Genomic DNA, 20,006 nt, shown 5'->3' with positions numbered 1-20,006 from the left:
TGGGAGCCCCGCGCCATTTCCTCCCCATATTTTTAAAACTAGGACTGGCTCACAGAGCCCAGTGCTGGTTCATAACATACGGGGAGCCCCTACACATTTTGTCCTCAGTATTTTGTGGACCAGGACTGGCTACCAGGGCTGGTTATGCTTTTGGCAGGGAACCCCATGTCATTTTTTTTCTTAATTTTATACTTTATTTTATTCATTAGAGGCAGTGTGATCTGTGTATGCTTCTGCAAGACACGCTGCTCAGTAGGGGGTCTATTTCAAACTTCTATTTTTTAAATGAGTTTGCTTAAATCACACCCATGATTATAATCATGATTCTTGGTAAATTCCCATGTTGTAGTCCTGTCTATGGAAAGTACTGCAGTGTTTAGATGATGGTGTATTCTTTTCTATTTGTATTTACAAGTGCATTTTAACTTTCGGATTCAGCCGTTTTCACCTGTGAAATTGCTGAAAATACACCAATGTTTGCCATTGTAAATTTCTGTGTTTATAAAAATAGCAATATACACCCGTGACTGCAAATTCAGACCAACACGGAGCTTAGTAAATTAACCCCTAAGACAGTTGCAGCAGCGAATCAGGTCCATAAAGTTTATGGGCTTGGAATGGGCACTGCGTACCATATGCAAAGGTTAGTGAGTGCATTACATTTAGGCTGACAGGTGTATGATATGTCAGCCAGATTTCCTGATTTGTATGGTTTTGATCAAGTAAACATTATTTATTACTAATAGTGTTGGACCCGTCTTACAACAGTTCTGGGTGCATCCCTGCCTCTATGGTGGGTTAAATTTCTCTCCATCACCGGCAGAGGAGCTGTGCAACCAAGCTCCCACAGCCATCCTCGATTATTACATAGATTATTAATATAGCTGTAATCATATTATAGTTATACAGCACTGTAAAGAGAATAAGTAATCATTCACCACAGTCCCTGCCATGGTAGATCTTACATTCTTACTTTAGGGGGTTTATTTATGAAGCGTCAGGTTCTAAAATCTGGCGCTTTGATCATGTTTATACCTGAAAATTAAAAGGGCAATGCTCTTACAGGTAAAACAAGGCTAGTATAGTCATTGCCATTGTTGGGCATAAACACAATTGGAAGTGCTAGGTTTTAGAACCAGACGCTTTGTAAATAAACCCCTAGGAGTCCATTTTGCCAGCAGCTAATGAACCTACTAGTATGAAGACTGTTAGAGGAAACGCTTGCAAACCAAAGAGTACATGCAGCCCCCACACACATAATTTTTTATTCAACTTAGGCCCTATCACACAGTTTGTAATAGTACTCTCCATTTTGATGACATGCAAGCTGTGTTCAGTAATAGCTTGTGAGACAAGAGAGTTGGGTTTTTCCAGTGGCAAGCTATGTCATTTTAGCTGCCCTGAGAATATGGAAAGCCAGGTTTGTCTGTATGTCTCTGCAGACCATTCACAATCCTTCGTAGAAAAATAGCATTTATCAATTGTAGTATATCATCCCAGAAGAGCAAGTCCACCAAATATGGACAAATGTGCCTTCTTCATTTCAGCCTCTCCAACTCACAGATTGAGTGACAGGGAACATTTCATGGAGTTTTGTTGGAATCGTACATTGTTCTTAGATTATAATGCTGGTATTTTCTAAAGATATAGAGATTTTAGCTATGCATTCTTGTGTGGCCATTTATTTCTGTTGTCTAACTCCCTTGATTCATATCATGCTTGCCAGGCGTATTATTGTATAGGAGAGTGTTCAGTAAGAAATATAACTTTGAGATAAGGTGTTTGCCTGGGAACATTGTGAAGTAAAACAGTTCAAATTGTGTTGGGAACTGAAGTGCATTGGACAAAGGCAGAGAGCTTGTAAATTGTCCGATTTGAAGATACTGGTAGATGGTGGTGAGAGATGAATGGTATGGCTTTAGAATGGATGGGTAGATTTAGAAAAATAAAATCAATCACCATTTTTAATCCTGCCTTTTTCAGAGTGATTTGTGTACAACCTAAGGGGGAAAACTGTATAATTCCAAGAAGGTGTAAGAGGAGAGTATATGGTGGTTACATTTCATCTTAATTATGTCAAGTCTGACTATTCTATTTGATGGCTGGATCAGTCAAGTGATCGGGGTCTGAGTTATTTGCGAAAACCCAATAGCACGGAAAAAGATTAGACAATATACTGCTTCTAAATTTAGCCGCCCAATATCATCAGTGACTTGTGATGCCAAAGTGATAGTTTTGAAACATCTAGGTGACCTCTTCCTCCAGCTGAAATTGGTTAATATGAAACTGATGATTTTACTCTTTTGCATGGATTTTCAACACCATTAAATAACGCTGCATTGGATGAACAGAGTTGGGTGGTATATGCACTGGTAGGGTTTGGAATAAATGTAAAAAGTAGTAGTTTAGGTATTACCTACTTTTAGTAACGATCATGTCCAGCCAACGGAGCAATGGTTGCAAAAAGTGACAAGGACACCGCTTATAGCTGTTAGAAGTTTGCGGCATTCAGAGAGCTGTATGACGTGGTAAGACAGATACCAAGATATTTCAGAAATTACGCAAAGCTCAAGTATATATTAAATTGAAAGAATAGTGCCTTAGATGTGAAACATTTTTCAGGTAGAATGAATGTTGGCCAAAATGTATCTAACAGATTGTAGAGTTTGGGGAAGCGATATATGGATGGCTGAGGAGATCTCATGTGAAGCAGGATTATTTGTGAGTGTGGACCTTAGTTCCTGTAAAGTCAGGATGATTACGGACATATGCTACAAGTGGTTCAATACTCAAAAAATGTAAAGTCTTATACTTGTTGGGAGCCATTAGTAATGGAAATAGATGAGAAGGGCGAATACCTCATGAATGTCCTAGCTATGGAGACAGTATAAAGAACATTATACTTGTGAGGAAGTTGCACAATTATGCCAGTGTATTTCAGGATGTGAATTATAAATAGCACTAATGCACAATTTAAATTCTTATTGTCATTTACGGATTAGAAATATGGGTTGTGTATTAATTTAATAGTAAATTTATGTGCCCTTTTGGTATTATAATAATGGGATTTGTAGGCCATTGACAAACCTAATATGATATTTTGTACAAAAGCAGGTAAGGATTAATTCACTCTATTTAATGTTTGGAAATGTGGAGAAAGGTGTCTTCTTGATTATAATCTCTCCAATCTACAGATGACATAATTTTATATAATTAAGCAGAGGGATTAGTCCAAAACAATTATTTGGGTCTTTATCCAACTTGTGGATGACGTATATTTTAGATTCCAACTTTTGCTCAGAAAGGTTAGTGCCGGATACAAAAATAATTGAAACGGCATTTCATGCAATGAGTTAGTATGTTGGGGACAGATTTATGATGCGTGTGCTATAAAATCACCAGGTCCTGTCTGACTTTTTGAAGATATTTTTTAAGAAATTGTTGGAATGGTTCTATAATCCTAATGTGGTTATTTATATGATAGGGGGGATTTAATAGACATTTTAGATGATTTTTTTGTGTTATTTTAATTTTCCTCGCGACTTATCTATTCTGTTCCTTTTGCCATATAAAAGTTAATTAGCCCTCTCAGAACGTTTTGGGTTTCGGGGATGAAGTTTTCAACCATATGATCGTTATACAAAGAAGGGGACTGGAACATTTTGTGGAGGTTTTTGTGCAAACCTTACCAAATTTCCCAATTTGAACACAGACCCTTACAACCATATTAGTTTATTCAGTCCAGAAAAAAAATGAGCTTTGTACCTCTCCCAGACTTGTTACAAGACATAATCCGTACCCTGTAATGCTTAGAGGCATCCATAGAGGAGAGAAGATTGTGTTACCATAACTTATACTAGTAGCCATTCCCTAGATTCATGCACAGTGCAGGGACAAAAGTGTTAGTGACAGGTGCCCATAGACGGAATCCTACTCACTCCCCATGCAGTGATTTAGAGGCAATTATTAGAAAGGTTTCATGCAAGAAGAGACAGGGGAAAGATAATCGGGTCTTACCTCTCGAACTGAACAAAGATTTAGTGATCTAAAAAGATGAAATAATAAAAATACCAATCAAATAGCGAGGAGGCTTAAATGGATTAGGTAAGAAAAGATGTATCAAACACAAAAATAAGCAATTATATTTCAGACACCCACATGTAATATACACATTTTTTCTTCCATGGTATCAACGTGTGTTATTGGTTTCCAATATCATAGGCAGATAAAAGCATCATGAAGTTGCGAAGGTAATAATTCTAGCTTTACTTAGATCAGCTGAACAAAGATTAATTATACTAATGTTACCTTCTAGATAAGAATGGTGAAGTGATAGGCGATTTAAAACATTTGTAACAATGTTATAAATTACGTTTTTTTGCGATTCATTAATAATGATTGACATTTATTAAAAAAACTTAATAATTGCTCTGAGGTCTTGAGACATACTTTTAAATCTTAGTTTGTGTCACAAATGTCAATTCAAATGATCAGCACAATCTTTCTCTACAAATGTATTCAGATGGCAGAAGATAAATGGACAGATAATGATCCCTGCAAAAAACAGCTGCATATATTCACATTAAAGAACACAGTCACCAGGTTCAAACTAGGGATGTGCAGGCTCGGATAGGTTCGAGTTTGCACGTGGAGTTCGGATTTTTCCCTCCAAAAAAACGGAACTCAGAAAGAGGCAAAACGTCATCTTACATGGACGAACATCTCCAGGAATGATGATGTTCGTCCATGTAAGATGACGTTTTGCCTCTTTCTGAGTTCCGTTTTTTTGGAGGGAAAAATCCGAACTCCACGTGCAAACTCGAACCTATCCGAGCCTGCACATGCCTAGTTCAAACCAGTGAGAAACAAACAACAAAAGAAATGTCAGATAATTGAATTAAACATGTCAAACAATTAGCAGAAAAACGTTTGTAGCCTCAATAAATATTTTATGGCGTTTCTGATATACAATATTTTAGATATTAAGGGGTCTATTCATGAAGCACAGAAAAGCCCTGTTTAACTGAAAACATGGCTTTTCACTACTTCGTTCTTTTGAGGAAGCGGGTTACTGTGGAGAAGTTGATTCCCGCTTCATGGCTGGATGGCTTCCCCTTACAGTAGAAAGATTCATAGAAGAACAGAAATCTCAGCTTTCCGTTCCGCTGCTATGTACAGATTCACCATATCTGGATGGCGTAATTTGTACTTCAAAACGAAAAGAGCAGGGAAGTTGAATACTCTCCCGCTCTCTGTCAGTCAATGGCACTTGCTCCATTCCCCTTTCCTTGACCAGTGGCCGGTGCATGAGCACACAGGACCTGTTTTCCAGGAAGCAAGCGCAGACAGGACCTACATACCAACTCCACGACCGTAGCTGAAGACAGGATTGCCGGAGCCCTCATATTTTGCTTCGCTGGAGAGGTGAGTATACTTGAATTACTAATAAACACAGCTATATACAGCATTGAAATGATTCAATATATATAGTGAAACATATCACACAGGATCCGCAAATTTACATGAATAGAGCCCATCGTCAACTACTCCATCTCTCCCTCTGCTGTCTCCTTGGATCCCATACTTCCCCTATTTGCCAAGCTGTCATCTTCCCTTTCCTCTCTCTAATAAAAACTGTTGCAGTTTCCTACTTTACAAATAGAGCATCTACTGCACCTTACAAGTTTTTGGTATCATTTGTAGTGTACCTATTCCTTATTTGTCTTTATTTTATGTATTTCTGAAATTGGAATGGAAAATATATTTAAAAAAAAAAAAGAAAAAACTTTGCTGAGATGCTCTTATATGCTTACTACCTGTGTAGCGTTTATAGTCACAGGCTAAAAATCTTGGCTAGATCAATAGCGTTATATGGAGAAATAAAAAAAGGACGGGCTAGCTATTTGTCTCATGCGAATGTGGCTACAGAGCTTGCAATCTTTCTCATTCTTTAGGAGGTGAAGATTTAAATGTACCAGTCCATCATTGTCATGCAACCCGAAATATAATGGTAATATATATTATCACAATCAATTGGGATATAATTTACTTTACTTGTTACAATTTACTCTTGAATTAAATATCCATTAAAGAAGCGGTTTTCTCATGTAGCGATATATCAGGTGCTCTACTTTTGAAATTCATGTTGCAACAAACAGGTCTTATAGGCTCACTTACAATATTGGGAGTCGGACTACTAGTGTGAAAAATTACACCAGTCCCTACAGCCGAGGGAGCCACTAAGAGTCTCTGTGAGTAGAAGGGTTGGTGCTATTTATTTTATTTGTTTGCAGCCCCTAACTCCAGTGAACAGCCTTGTTGCCCATCCTGTTATACTACAAATCTGAAGCTGGTGTTGGGTAAAGCTTTGGGGAGGGTGCAAATATAATATTTTCAAATTATACAGTGCACTGTGTGTTGAAATGATATGCAGGTCATCTGCACTGCAAACCTTTGGATGTCTATACAAAAAAAACCAGTACAATTAAAAGCCTTAGTTTAGGTAAGCAATCGTGTGAAGAGGGACTGGTGGTAAAACTAAAAATATTATTTATACAGTCAGGTCGATAAATATTGGGACATTGACAACATTTTCATATTTTGGCCTCTATTCACCACCACAATGGCTTTGAAATGAAACAAACAAGATGTGCTTTAACTGCAGACTTTCAGATTTAATTTGAGGGTAATTACATCCAAATCAGGTGAACGGTGTAGGAATTACAACGGTTTCTATATGTGCCTCCCACTTTTTAAGGGGCCAAAAGTAGTGGTAGTGCTGCCAATGCAACAGCAGCAACATGTGGTTGGGAATTGTCTTGGAGCAAAAGCCACGGTTTCTACAGCAAATGTGGTCTGTTTTTGCTCATGAGTTTTCAGGACGTTTGCATAGTAGTCACCATTAATTATCTGTCAACGGGGAACCCAGTGCTGGAGGATCATTCCGTGCGCATCAAAGAACAGCAGAAGCATAACTTTACACACCAAAGGACAGGGGTGTATCTAGGGGCCCGAGCGCCCTTGACAAAGTAAGGGACTGGTGCCCCCCCTCCCCCATATTTTTTAGAATAATTACATAATGTACTTACATAATTGAAAACTAAAAAAACATTATATTTTAGTTTAAACATTAGAGAGATTAAATATAAAAAAAGTACCCACCATCACTCATCAGTTTAGCTGCCCTGCCCAGGGTGCCCCTGTCTGCTGTTATGAGCTGTGCACGCAAGTCACCCCATAGTCGTCACAAACTGCACATTTAGCTGCCCAGTCTGTCTCGCTGTCAGTGTGTGGCACTCAAAAGTTGTGATCCTGGTAGAGGTGTCAGGAACCGTAACAGCTTCTGCTGGGATCACCGCAGTTCGAGTTGCGCAACTTTTCAGTAAAACACACTTAGGGTTCCTCATCCCACACTGTGCTTCCCTTCTCCCTCCACACTCCACACTGCGCTTCCCTTCTCCCTCCACACCCCACACTGTGCTCCCCTTCTCCCTCCACACCCCACACCGCGCTTCCCTTCTCCCTCCACACCCCACACTGCGCTTCCCTTCTCCCTCCACACCCCACACTGCGCTTCCCTTCTCCCTCCACACCCCACACTGCGCTTCCCTTCTCCCTCCACACCCCACACTGCGCTTCCCTTCTCCCTCCACACCCTACACTGCGCTTCCCTTCTCCCTCCACACCCCACACTGCGCTTCCCTTCTCCCTCCACACCCCACACTGCGCTTCCCTTCTCCCTCCACATCCCACACTGCGCTTCCCTTCTCCCTCTACACCCCAACACTGTGCTTCCCTTCTCCCTCCACACCTCACACTGCGCTTCCCTTCTCCCTCCACACTGCGCTTCCCTTCTCCCTCCACACCCCACACTGTGCTTAACTTCTCCCTCCACACTGTGCTTCCCATCTCCCTCCACACCCCACACTGTGCTTCCCTTCTCCCTCCACACCCCACACTGTGCTTCCCTTCTCCCTCCACACCGCACACTGTGCTTCCCTTCTCACCCCACACTGTGCTTCCCTTCTCCCTCCACACCCCGCTTCCCTTCTCCCTCCACACCCCACACTGTGCTTCCCTTCTCCCTCCACACCCCACACTGTGCTTCCCTTCTCCCTCCACACCCCACACTGTGCTTCCCTTCTCCCTCCACACCCCACACTGTGCTTCCCTTCTCCCACCACACCCGACACTGTGCTTCCCTTCTCCCTCCACACCCCACAATGTGCTTCCCTTCTCCCTCCACACCCCACAATGTGCTTCCCTTCTCCCTCTACACCCCAGTGTCCTTCTTCTCCCTCCACATTCCACACACTGCTTCCCCTTCCCCCATCCACACACTGTTCCCCTTTCCCCACACTGTGCTCCCCTTCCCATATATCCACATCCCACACTTTGCTCCCCTCCCACCCACACACTCTGCTCCCCTTCCCCTATACCACTGTATGCTCCCTTGTTTCCCTACCACAACCCACACTATATTATGTGCTCCCCCCTTCACATTGATCCCACATTGTGCTCCCCAGGGCCAGATGTCCCCCCAGCAATTGTTACTTTAAGTAACTTACTAATCATTCTGGAAAGGAGCTCCAGGGCCGTCTCTTGCCGTTTTCTATGAATGCTGCTTGCTGGCTCCCCTGTCAGTAAAAGCACACTGCCAGCGATCATTATCAAGATCAGGCAGTGCAGGGAACCGGTTGTCCAGAAGAGAAAGCAGGCCGGCTGCCTGCTGTGTTGATGACGCTGCTGTGGCCAGGGGGCGGGGCTGCCTGGTGAAGTTGGATCTTTCAGCCAGTTATTCAAGGAAGGAGTTAGGTGACCTGTCATTAGTTTGGAGGCACACAAGCCTAAATGCTGGTCTCTGCAGCTTTGATGCTGCAGAGATCTTTCAGCGGGGGATGGATCCCGGCACCCGCAGACGGCGTGCGGTTACCCGGTAAATGCTGGCAGGCGGAAGGGAGTTCAAAGGGACAGAGCACAAGCTAAAATGCTGGACTGTGGCAGATCTACCCCATGGCTGCGGGTGGCACCCCCCCTTTGGGTGGCGCCCCTGGCGAGTGCCATCCTAGTCAATGGGTATATGCCCCTGCCGAAGGAATCACACAGATTTTTTTGGGAGGAGGCGAATTTGCGTGTTTCCATACACTGGACTGTTGTTTGGATTCAGGATCATAATGACAAATCCACGAATCGTCACACGTCACAATCGATGTCAGGAAATCGGGTATCCTCTCTGACTTTCGAACGGTGTTCTTGCACAATTCAACTCGTCGTCGCATCTGCTCTTCTGTTAGATTTCTGGGTACCCACCTGGCACACACACGAGAGGCATTTTCAGTTCACAATATGCTGAACCTGTTTGAATGAGATGCCAAGTGAATCCGAAAGTTTGCATAAAGTTAACCTTCTGTCATTCTGCAACATCCCCGCAGCTTTGGCAATGCTGACATCTGTAACCGCAGTGGATGGTCTCCCAGAACGCGTTTCATCAGTCACTTGCGTATTACCCACTTTGAAGTGCTTCCACCACTGAAATACTGCAGGACGGCTAATTGTTTCTCCACTGTATGCTTGCCGCAACATTTCATGAATTTCATTTCCGCTTTTTACCAGCTTAACACAAAATTCAATCACACATAACTGACAAAATCTCACAGACACATCTTCCTCATCCACCATGACAAAACTTACGAAGATCTTCCACTCGCTGTGACCTAACAAAGAAGACTACGTCAGGCCAACCGCAGGTTCAGACACATTAATGTATGAGCTTCACAATAACCTGCATAGCGTTGCCACATCTACCTATGGGTCAAAATAAGTGATTACTTTTCAATCAGCCCTCGTGTGCATATATATATACACACATACACACATATACTGTATACATACACACACGTGTACATTCGGGATGGGTACAGGATGCTGGCGGTCAAAATCTTGACGCCACCATCCCGACAGGTTTAGTATACACACACTTGATGGTCTGTATCCTAACCCTCCCCATACTCTAACCATCCCTCTCCACTGCCTGAACCTAACCTCCCCCTAGTGCCTAAACCTAACCTACCCCCCCGCACCTCTAAACCTAACCCTCCCCCCTATTGTCTCACCCTATCCCTCCCTCTAGTGCCTAACCCTCCCCTCAACCCCGCTAATTACCTACGGAATGCCGGCGCTGTGATTCTGGCGCGGGTAATCCAAGTGCCGGTTTTCCCTGTGCCAGGATACTGAACCTATCCTGTACATACATACCCGCATAGATATTTGTATAAACAATGGTAAACAATGCTGTGGAGAGGGACAGCAAAATATTATATATATATATTTATATATATATATATATATACACACACACACACACACTGCACACACACAGACCTATTTGCACAGTAAGTAATGTGCTTACGACCCAGTTTAATTTCAGGAACATTTCCAGAGTAGACAGCCACCAATAAGAACAAGTGGGTCTTGTGGACAAAAGATTCTATAAAAATGGGCAATATATTCTGTATCCTGCAGTGATTTAATAAAGAGGTTACAGCAACAACCTCATCTGGTGCTGAGAACAGCATCCAAAACAGTTTGCCCAAGACCACCTGTGATGTAATTTTTTTTGTATTATCTTTAACTAAAAGGAAGAATGCAAGACAGTAACAATATTTCCACACAAAGAGGGGAAAACATAATTGAAGTTTTTTTCTGCTTTGGCTGCCAGATGGTACAGCATGTTGTGAACTTCTAGAAAATAGATCAACACAAACTAATTTGTTAAATAAGATTTACCTGTTCCAAGACATAGTAATGTACAAAAAGTGTCTTGCTGTAATTTTGAACACTTATAATTCTGAAGGATGTTCCCATTGCGTCTGTTCCGAATATTTACACAGGGCCCTTTGTATCTACAGCTCAAGCATAGCTACACAAATTTATTCAGCAGGTTTGTTTTTTTAGTTCCGTAAAATAATTTTTTAAATCCTAAAATATGCTTATACGCAGTTTCTGCCATATAGAGTGACATGCCAATCACTTGAGCAATTCTACTGAAAAATATGTATTGCTAACAAACACAATGCAATAGTTATCAATTAGGTAACATAAAAACAAACAATGGTAAAAAACAAAAACAAAAAAACAAAACAAGCTGACCTAGAATGTGAAGATTTGCCATTTGAGTGATGCCTGCATGGAACTAGGGTGAACCGTACGTTCAAGCCCTCATCTAATTAGGGGAACAGATCTCACATATTGTAATAAAAAATATACATAAATCCAGTAGTTCCAGAAGAAAAGACTCACGTGCATTGAGTAGATGATGGTTTTGATGTGGAGCTGGACAGAAGACTTGTGCAGCATAGTCTTCAAAGGTGGTGGGCTCCAAATGCTGCTGGATGATTGAATCCAAGTACCGCATCCTCTCCTCAAAGCTTCAATGCATTAGTGTTAAGAGCAAAATGGTCATACAGTAGAGAATGAAAAACAGGAATAAGACAAACTGTATTACTAGCTGCTGTGATGGAGGGCACATGTACAGCTGATACTATAGTTATATATACAGAACTTATATTTTGGTTTTACCGAAATCATTTTCCCATGCCAATATCTGCCTGTATTTACTTACTGGCACTGCACTTTCATTATGTCAAACAACTTTTAACACAATGAAAATAGTTTGTGCAGTTCCCATGGGCCTCTCTTCACATAATGTACATTCAGGCACAATATAGAAAATGTAAAGTTATTTACAAACAATATATAGGTATATATTATCAATCATAACTTGTCCTATGACTCATTATGTATGATTTTGTACTTATATTAGAGAGACAGATGAATGTGTTTGAGATTTGGCAGAGGTTATTATCAAGTAGCGGTGTAAATGTGAGCCACAGGCAGCTAGACAGGATTATCAAGAGAAATAACTGGCCTGCTGTCCCTGTTTCTGCAGGTTCCAGAATCTCTTAAACCATCAACTGATCCCCCTTGGTAAGGCTAAAGCTGGATACACACCTAAAAGATATCTCTACAGACCGACTGATCTGCAGATGATGGTTGTTCATACACACTCAACAACTACCTGTCCACGGGTACCGGGGGCAGTGTCGCACCCCCTTCCCCGCGGCCTCTGCTGCAAGTGGACGGGCGGTCAGCCGACCACCCATACAGATAGCGCGATCATCAGATATATCTGCAGATATATTGGGCAACGGCTGTGCAGCACAGCCAACGCGATACAAACTGGCCGACGCACACACGATATATTGGCCGATCAATATTTACCCATTATATCTGCCAGTGTGTACGCAGCATAAAAGTTGTGGGAGGATGGGTAATTAATTTAGACAAAAAAGTTGTTTTTTAACTGCACGTTACCAAGAAACAGCAACTGAAAAACTGTGTCTGAATTAATTACCCTTATTATAGTCTAGGGTGAGTAACAAGATTATGATTCACATGCAATGTGGAAGCTTTGTAAAAATTTCCAAAAACATTAAAAAAAAGCAGATTATCATCAAAAACTTGTGCAATTATGTTTATTATGCATGTATAATGAGAGTTGCAGTCCTTATGGTGTAAATAACCTTTTGCACAAGTGTTTTAAAGTTTTAATATTGGAATAGATTTTCCTAAAGGCTGCAGTTAAAGTTCCACACACTGCATTGTTTCTATTTAAATTTCATTGGCTTGTCCCATTGCGCAGACCTCAGATAGCAGGGCCTACTAATTAGTAGAGATGTGCGCCGACCCTCGTGTTTTGGATCTGGATTGGTCTTACCAAAACCTTACCTCTGTGGTTTGTTTTTGGATTTTTTATAAAAAAAAATAAATAAAAACAGCTAAAATCACATAAAATGGACATGTCACTCATTGTAGCCAGTTCTTTCAGACCCAACCAGATGTCGTGAGGTTTTGCTGACTGATCTGCACCACCACCAGTGGGTCTCTTAGGAAAATAAAATTTTTACCTGGCAGCTGTAGAAAATGAAGGAGGAGATGCTGCCGTGTCATGTTGCGCTTAAGCTGACAATTTTTTCACCACCAGCTCTTTGCATCTTTTCAGATTTATGTCCATCGGAAAGAAAGAAAAAAGGTATGACTTAAACCTAGGATCAAGTATGGTCGCCAAAATATAGTGATCTGATTTCAAGGAATTGACGACCCTTTAACCCTGTCAAAGCAAATGAAGGGCTTGATCTACAAGTCCGACATACTTAGCGGAATCACTCTGTTTCAGCTCCTCCTTCACTTTCTCCAGCTGCTTTTGCAAAAGTCTGATTAGGGGACTGACCTGACTCCAGCTGGCAGTGTCTGAACTAACTTCACATGTGGCAAGTTCAAAGGGTTTGAGAACCTTGCACAACATGGAAATTATTCTCCACTGTGCTTGACTAAGGTGCATTCCTGCTCCTCTCTCTCTGTCATAGGCCGCAGTGTAGCCTTGGATAGCCTTTTTCCTGCTCCTCCATCCGCTGAAGAATATAGAGGGTAGAATTTCACCTAGTCATTACCTCTTGCTTCAGCTGATGGCAGGGCAAATTCAACAATTCTTGCTGGTGCGGCAATCTTCGACACGCAGTTGCTGAATGTCGAAAATGTCCAGAAATCTTTCGGGCCACCGAAAGCATCTCCTGCACACCCTGTCATTTTTTAAAAAATGTTGCGCCATCAAATTCTTTGTTTGAGCAAAACATGGGATGAGTTTGAATTCGCCCAGATGTAATTCTTGCACAATTTTGCTGGCATTGTCAGAAATCACAAATCCCGAGGGGTAAGCCATTTTGCAAAGATTTCCCTGAGTTTTTCTAAGAGGTTCTCAGTGGTATGCCTCTTAGTGAAACCGATGATACACAGAGTAGCCTGCCTCTGAATGAGATGGCATTTGTTAGATGCTGCTGTTTGCACTGTTGGAGGCAAAACACCTACCCAGTGGGTTGTCAGTCATGTAATCTTTAGTTTGCTCAGTCCCACTTGTCCACATATCTGTGGTTAAGTGGACAGTGGGCACAACGGCATTTCGGAGGACATTAATAAGGTTTTTTTAATGTCCTTGTACAGATTGTGAATTGCTATTCTAGAGAAGTGGAATCTAGAAGGGACACGGTAGCGGGGACACAGGACCTCCATTAAGTGTCTAAAATCCACAAATTAATGGCGGGTACTGGATGCACATCTATTACCAGCATAGCTGTTATGGCGTCAGTAAGCTGCTGTGCAACTGGGTGTTTGTTGTCAAACTTATTCGCCAATGCAAAGGATTGTGTCTTCTTCCTGGTCCCCTTCTGGGATGAAGATCCACTCACAGCAACAGCAGCAGGCGTAACACTCAAGGATCCATCTGAGGAACAACCGATAGGAGTCAGTCCTTATGATACTGGATGCAGGACTACTTCCGATCACAAATGAGGATGTTGATGATGATGCAGGTGTTGGAGGTGGAGATTGCAGGCGCTTGGATCCAGATAGAAGGGAGCAGCTAGTTGACACTGGACTGATTGTTGTTTGTTTTTTTGTCCACAACGTTTCTATACTCTTTCCAATTTGATGAATGCGCTGCAAGTGACGTAACAGGGAGGAGGTTCCAAGGTGGTTAAGGTCCTTACCTCTACTCACTGTTACATGGCAATGGTTACAAATGGCTTGGCAAAGGATGTCCGGATTTGGGTGGAAATGATTCCACACATGCGATGTGGATTTTTTGGTCCTTTGCCCAGGCATGGCAACAATGGGATTTTTCCCACCATGGGCAATGACTTTTGTCTCATTTACAGTTTTCACACAAACATCCTCGACATCAACATTCTCATCATCCTTGTTATCGCCAACTACATAAATATCCTCCTCGTGCAATTCCACAGAAGCTTCCTCGATTTCTACATCAGCACGTTGACCTGTGCTGCTCATCCTCACATTTGCAGAGGGCACACAAATGGTGGAAGGAGGATCCTCTTCAAGTACAGTATTAGAAAGGTCAGGCTCACACATGGCAACCGCAGACACACTTGAACTCTCCTCGGGGATTTGTGATTTTTCGGAGCACACAGTTGGTTCCAGTGTCTTAACAATTTTTATTTTTTTTGTACCTTATCCTTTCCTTCCCACTTTGTGTAGTGAATGGCATAATGCCAATTTTATGTTTCTCTAAAGCTGACTTATGGTGCGCATACACTAGACGATACGCTCTAGTGTGTCCCCGGCAGGGTGTACTCAATGTCGTTCATTACATTGAGCACACCCGCTGGACGATATCATTAACGATATCGTTCAGCGCCGGGCTCTCTCCCCCATTCCATAACATGCAGCAACCTGACGACATCGTCAGGTTGGCCTGCATGTTAACCCGATGAACGATGATGACGAACGGCCTGCGGGAACGCGCGTCGTCATTATCGTACGTGTTAAAAATGGATGATAAAGTGGACTACTGAACGATAGCGATATCGTTAAGTCGTCCACTTTAATCGCCCAGTGTGTACGCACCATTAGCTTTAGATTTTTTTTTCTTTAACAGGGTAAAGTTGATTTTTTTTTTAGCCTGTCTTTTTGGCCTGACTTAAGCCCTGGTACATCGGCCTTCATAGAGGACATTGATGGCCTTGCATCGTCATCATGACTGCTGCCGGCAGCTACAAGACTGGTATGTGGCTCCGGCTCTCCTGTCATGTGACTGTCCTCCATACTCACTGCGGTCTTACAACAGTGTCACCAAGCAATTATAGCGAGGCTAACGCACATAACCAACCATACACAAAAAATTTATTTTATTTTCACACTGGTGGTGTGGCAGGCTAACATGCACACACAAAAAAAATTGCTTTTATTTTCACACTGGAGGTGTGGCAGGCTAACACGCACACCAAATAATTGTTTTTATCTTTTCACTGGTGGTGTGGCTAACACGCACACACTTTTTTAAATTATGTTTACACTGGGGGTGAAGAAGAGCACCCCTGATGGATAGAGCACCCCCTGGACAACACAGCAGAACAGCCAGCCAGCCCCTATATGGATTAATATGGACAACAGCCAGCCCCTATGGACAGGATAACCTCAAACAGCCAGCCACCCAGCCCCTATGGACAGGACAACCTATTATGCACAACAGCAGCGCAGCACAGCTCCCTCCCTCTTCACAGCTGGAATGAAAAATGGTGGCGATTGCAGGACCTTTATAGAATCCAAAACCTGTGTGAATCCGACAGTGGGATCATGATGTTTTGCCTCGTTTTGAGATTCGAGTCAGGCGGGAAAACCTGAGCCGACTCGTATCTGCCTCGTATCTGCTAAATTCGGTTCTCAGGGAACCGAACTCGCTCATCTCTAGTAAATAGTGCGTAGGGGTCTATTTACTAAGCAGTGTTAGGAGACAGAGTGAAAAGTGATAAGAAAGTGATAAGGTACCAGCCAATCAGCTCCCAACTGTCATCTCACAGGATGTGTTTGAAAAATGACAGTTGGGAGCTGATTGGCTGGCACCTTATCACTTTCTTATCACTTTGTACTCTGTCTCCTAACACTGCTTAGTAAATAGACCCCATAGTATTTGTCTGAAATAAGCTTGGATGGCTAATTGACCCCTAATTGTAGTATATAGGTACAAATAGACTGCCTGATGCAGTGACTGAATAGTCATGGGTTGCCAATGTGTGTAGTCAGTGATCGACTGAAATGTTAGGGCCTATATGGTCAGCTATAAAGGCAGTTTAAGTGAGTAAGAGTATCAAGCAAGCCCTGACTGTTCACTCTTGCAGAAATATAGTGGACCTGTGGTATTTGTTGTGTATTTTAAGATCTATCCAATGTTACTTTGCATCAGATAGCTCCTCAAGGTCCATGACTGTAAACAGCCAGGAAACATTTTATAATCCGCACTAATCTAATGTGTCCTTTGTGTGCCCCTTACCTCCCATATTCCTCCTATCTAAGCGTAAGTAGGCACAAGTCAGGTATATGCAAATAAGTCTTATATGGACAGTGAATAACTTTTTTGTGCGCATGCTTAGTATGAAAACGAGTATTTTACACTTAAAAATGGATCATGCATCCAATTATAAATTAGGCCCTATGTGACATGTCAGCAAATAATCTGCCCCAAAGTATGAGAGTTATACAGAACTATCACAGTCCACTAATATCAGTGTTGCTGAATTCCAGTATTTATATTTGTAGAATTTTGTATTTACCTTTTGGTGCAGTTAAGAAATGGGAACTGCCATTTTATTAATAGCAATAAATAATACATCCTGTAACATTTTAGCCCCCTCGCCTTAATTTTTCTCATACTTACTATCCAAGTATTGTACTACACTTCAATTAGAAGTGGATGTGCATAAAATCTGGTAGTCAACTTCCCAATGTTTCTATATTCTACAACTCAGGACATTTTCGCCTTGACGAGAAACCTCTGCATGAGGTTATGCCATGGGGGTGGGAGAGGCTTGTCAATGCTTCAATGGGGACATATAGACAATATATAATAGATAAGGGGACACTGGGGGTTAATGCTACTATGGGGACCTATGGACAGCAGTCGCACACAGAATACAGTAATGCCACATATTTTAATCAGCATAAGCTGCTTGTGCATCCTATTCACATCACTTTGCGTCTTAAGGGAAAAAGTCGCATGAAAAGACCAAGTCACAGGGCACTCACGCGTTGTGTGTAACGCACGGAGGATAGAAGTATGTGGATACAATTGTATACAAATTGTTTAATGAGAATGATACTAATCAGAGCCGAAACTAGACTTTTTGGTGCCCTGTGCCAGAAAGAGCTCCCCCTTTTTTTTAAAAAGGGAGATAACACACCTGAAAAAGAGCCATGGCATCATGGGGAAGGGTCAGGGAAAAGATATGGGAGGCCAGGAGATGCTGGGGAGAAAATGAGAGGAAGCTACAAGTGAGAATGATAACAGAAAATTGACAGGGCTGAACAGTGCCCGCTGCCCTGTGCCATGGCACAGGTCGCACTACCCTAGTGACCTCCCGACACTAATCAACCAAATACAAATCAGTACAGTAACTGTGGTATGTGGTCAAGGGGTTAACAGTGATGATGTGATCAGTCATTGTGTTGTCCTCAATATGCCGGCACCAGGATTCTGACACGGCTGAAATGGTACGGGTGTTATATCTTTAAACATGTTCTAAGTAGCATTTCAGCCGACACACTGAGGTCGAGAGCAGTGTAGCAGATTGTGTATAAGTGTCACAAGTAGAGAAAGGTTTCTCCTCTCATAAAAGTAGCATGTGACCCCCATTCCCTGGGGTGGTATAAGGTTATTGTCCTGACTGTTTTATGATTGTCGCCTTTTTTTTCAGATAACTAATCAACTATGTTAGTGCTTTATACACCAGATCTTTACTTGCAGCACTGTTTTGTGGTTAACTATCCGCTTTTACGCAATGCATTCAGTTTACTCATTACAGGGTTTGTTATAATTTTTATCCAATGACCAAAAGTTCTCCATACTGTAGATAAGAATCATGAGAGTAATACCTACAGTATACAGGAAGGTAATATAAAATGAATACAATGGTGTATAACAATAATACATACAAACACAACTATCCGTTTTTTTTCTAATAAAATTAACATACACGGTACATTTGCAGAACAAACTAAAAATTATCTATTGCTGATAACGGACTGTTAAAATCTGATCATTGGAGGTGTGCATCTGTGCAGAGGATAGAGGCTACAGGAGTCTCTCTCAGCTGCTGATTTCTGTGTAGTTAATAGAATCTTCAGATTCACAGCAAGTCTCCCTTGTACATGAGAAACTGCCCTTTATGTATTACCAAAACTAATTTTCTATTTGGCTGGGGGAAAAAAAATAAAATAAAAAAAAATAAAAAAATAAATAAAATCACAGTTCTTTTTTGTGCCCCGTGGTGCTTTCATTATGTTTAGTTCACTGAACTTCTAAGCTATTCCTCTAAGGGTGAAAAAGAAAAAAGAAGAGGAAAGAGGGTAAAAAAAATGAGCTTGTTAGCACATTACAAGTGCGGCATCTAGGTGGGCCCTAGAAAATCCCACTGGTGTGTTAACTTATCACTCTAGGCATGCTGGGAATGAAGCACTTCCAATTGATTATGGTTGTTCACACCAGAAGGTAGCAGCAAAGCTGCATAACCACCATTTTACATTAACACAAACACCTCATGGAAAAAGATGCCTTTCACAATTATTGTGTCCTCAATAGTGGTCAGCTCTGCTGTATGAATGTAACCAAATAGATCACATTTTATATTGTCAAAAACCTTTTAAAACTATAGGTTAAAGAATGGCTGTTAAAAAGAAAACCTCAATTTTGAAAACAGCACAATGCAAGATGGTGGCAATTGTGTAAACATGAAAAAACAACATGTATAAATTAGGCCATCAAAGAGTTGTACACATTTCTGTGGTCAGATGGACCATATCAGTACGCTTGGGTTCATAGCCATCATCTCAGTGAGTACTTGCACCAACCCTAAATGCGCGAAATACAGTCACCAAAATGACTTTTGTTCAACTCTGCATCAACCCATTTTGTACATAATAGCAAATAGTGAAGACCTTTGGGCGCTATTTGGGAACACACAAATAGATACAGAAATTAAACTATACTTGTATACAGGTGGATGTTCCACACGATAGATGTTAAAAAAAAAAGATAAATAGGCACAGTTAGAGAAAAATAACGTAAAAAATTGTATGCAGTTACGTACCAATACGTTGAATGTAGTAATCGCAGTTAAAAAATAAATAATTATTGTGAAGGATAAAATAAATACTCTCTTTAATGAAGGTGATCTTCATCTAATTGTGTTTGATCTAAAAGCCATAATATATACTTAAAACCCTCTATGTGATGGATGATTGTGAATAAAGAAGTGATGTTGGCACAAACCATAATCTTATCTTCTCCCAATCTGATGTCTTTTATCTGTTAGGGTATCTGTAGTATCTCTTACATAGGACTTTGATGATACTGGGTCAGAACCTCTATATACCCCTGCCTA

The 20,006-nt window shown here is 41.5% G+C and overlaps 1 protein-coding gene across 9 annotated transcripts in view; it reads right to left on the bottom strand.

Moving 5' to 3' along the window:
• RALGAPA1 (Ral GTPase activating protein catalytic subunit alpha 1) overlaps positions 1–20,006 on the bottom strand; it is a 293,801-nt gene that overhangs the window by 12,707 nt on the left and 261,088 nt on the right. For 8 of the 9 annotated variants that reach the window (XM_088457052.1, XM_088457053.1, XM_088457056.1 and 5 more), the window contains one exon: positions 11,299–11,426. In XM_088457052.1, the coding sequence (XP_088313178.1) occupies positions 11,299–11,426 (128 nt within the window). Of the gene's footprint in view, positions 1–4,017; positions 4,046–11,298; positions 11,427–20,006 lie in introns of all 9 variants that reach the window. The other variant, XM_088457054.1, reaches the window with a different exon arrangement.

The sequence above is a fragment of the Taudactylus pleione genome, unplaced genomic scaffold, assembly GCF_031769625.1.
Source record: "Taudactylus pleione unplaced genomic scaffold, aTauple2 ptg000737l, whole genome shotgun sequence".
Taxonomy (NCBI): domain Eukaryota; kingdom Metazoa; phylum Chordata; class Amphibia; order Anura; family Myobatrachidae; genus Taudactylus; species Taudactylus pleione.
This window is presented reverse-complemented; position numbering and strand designations above follow the sequence as displayed.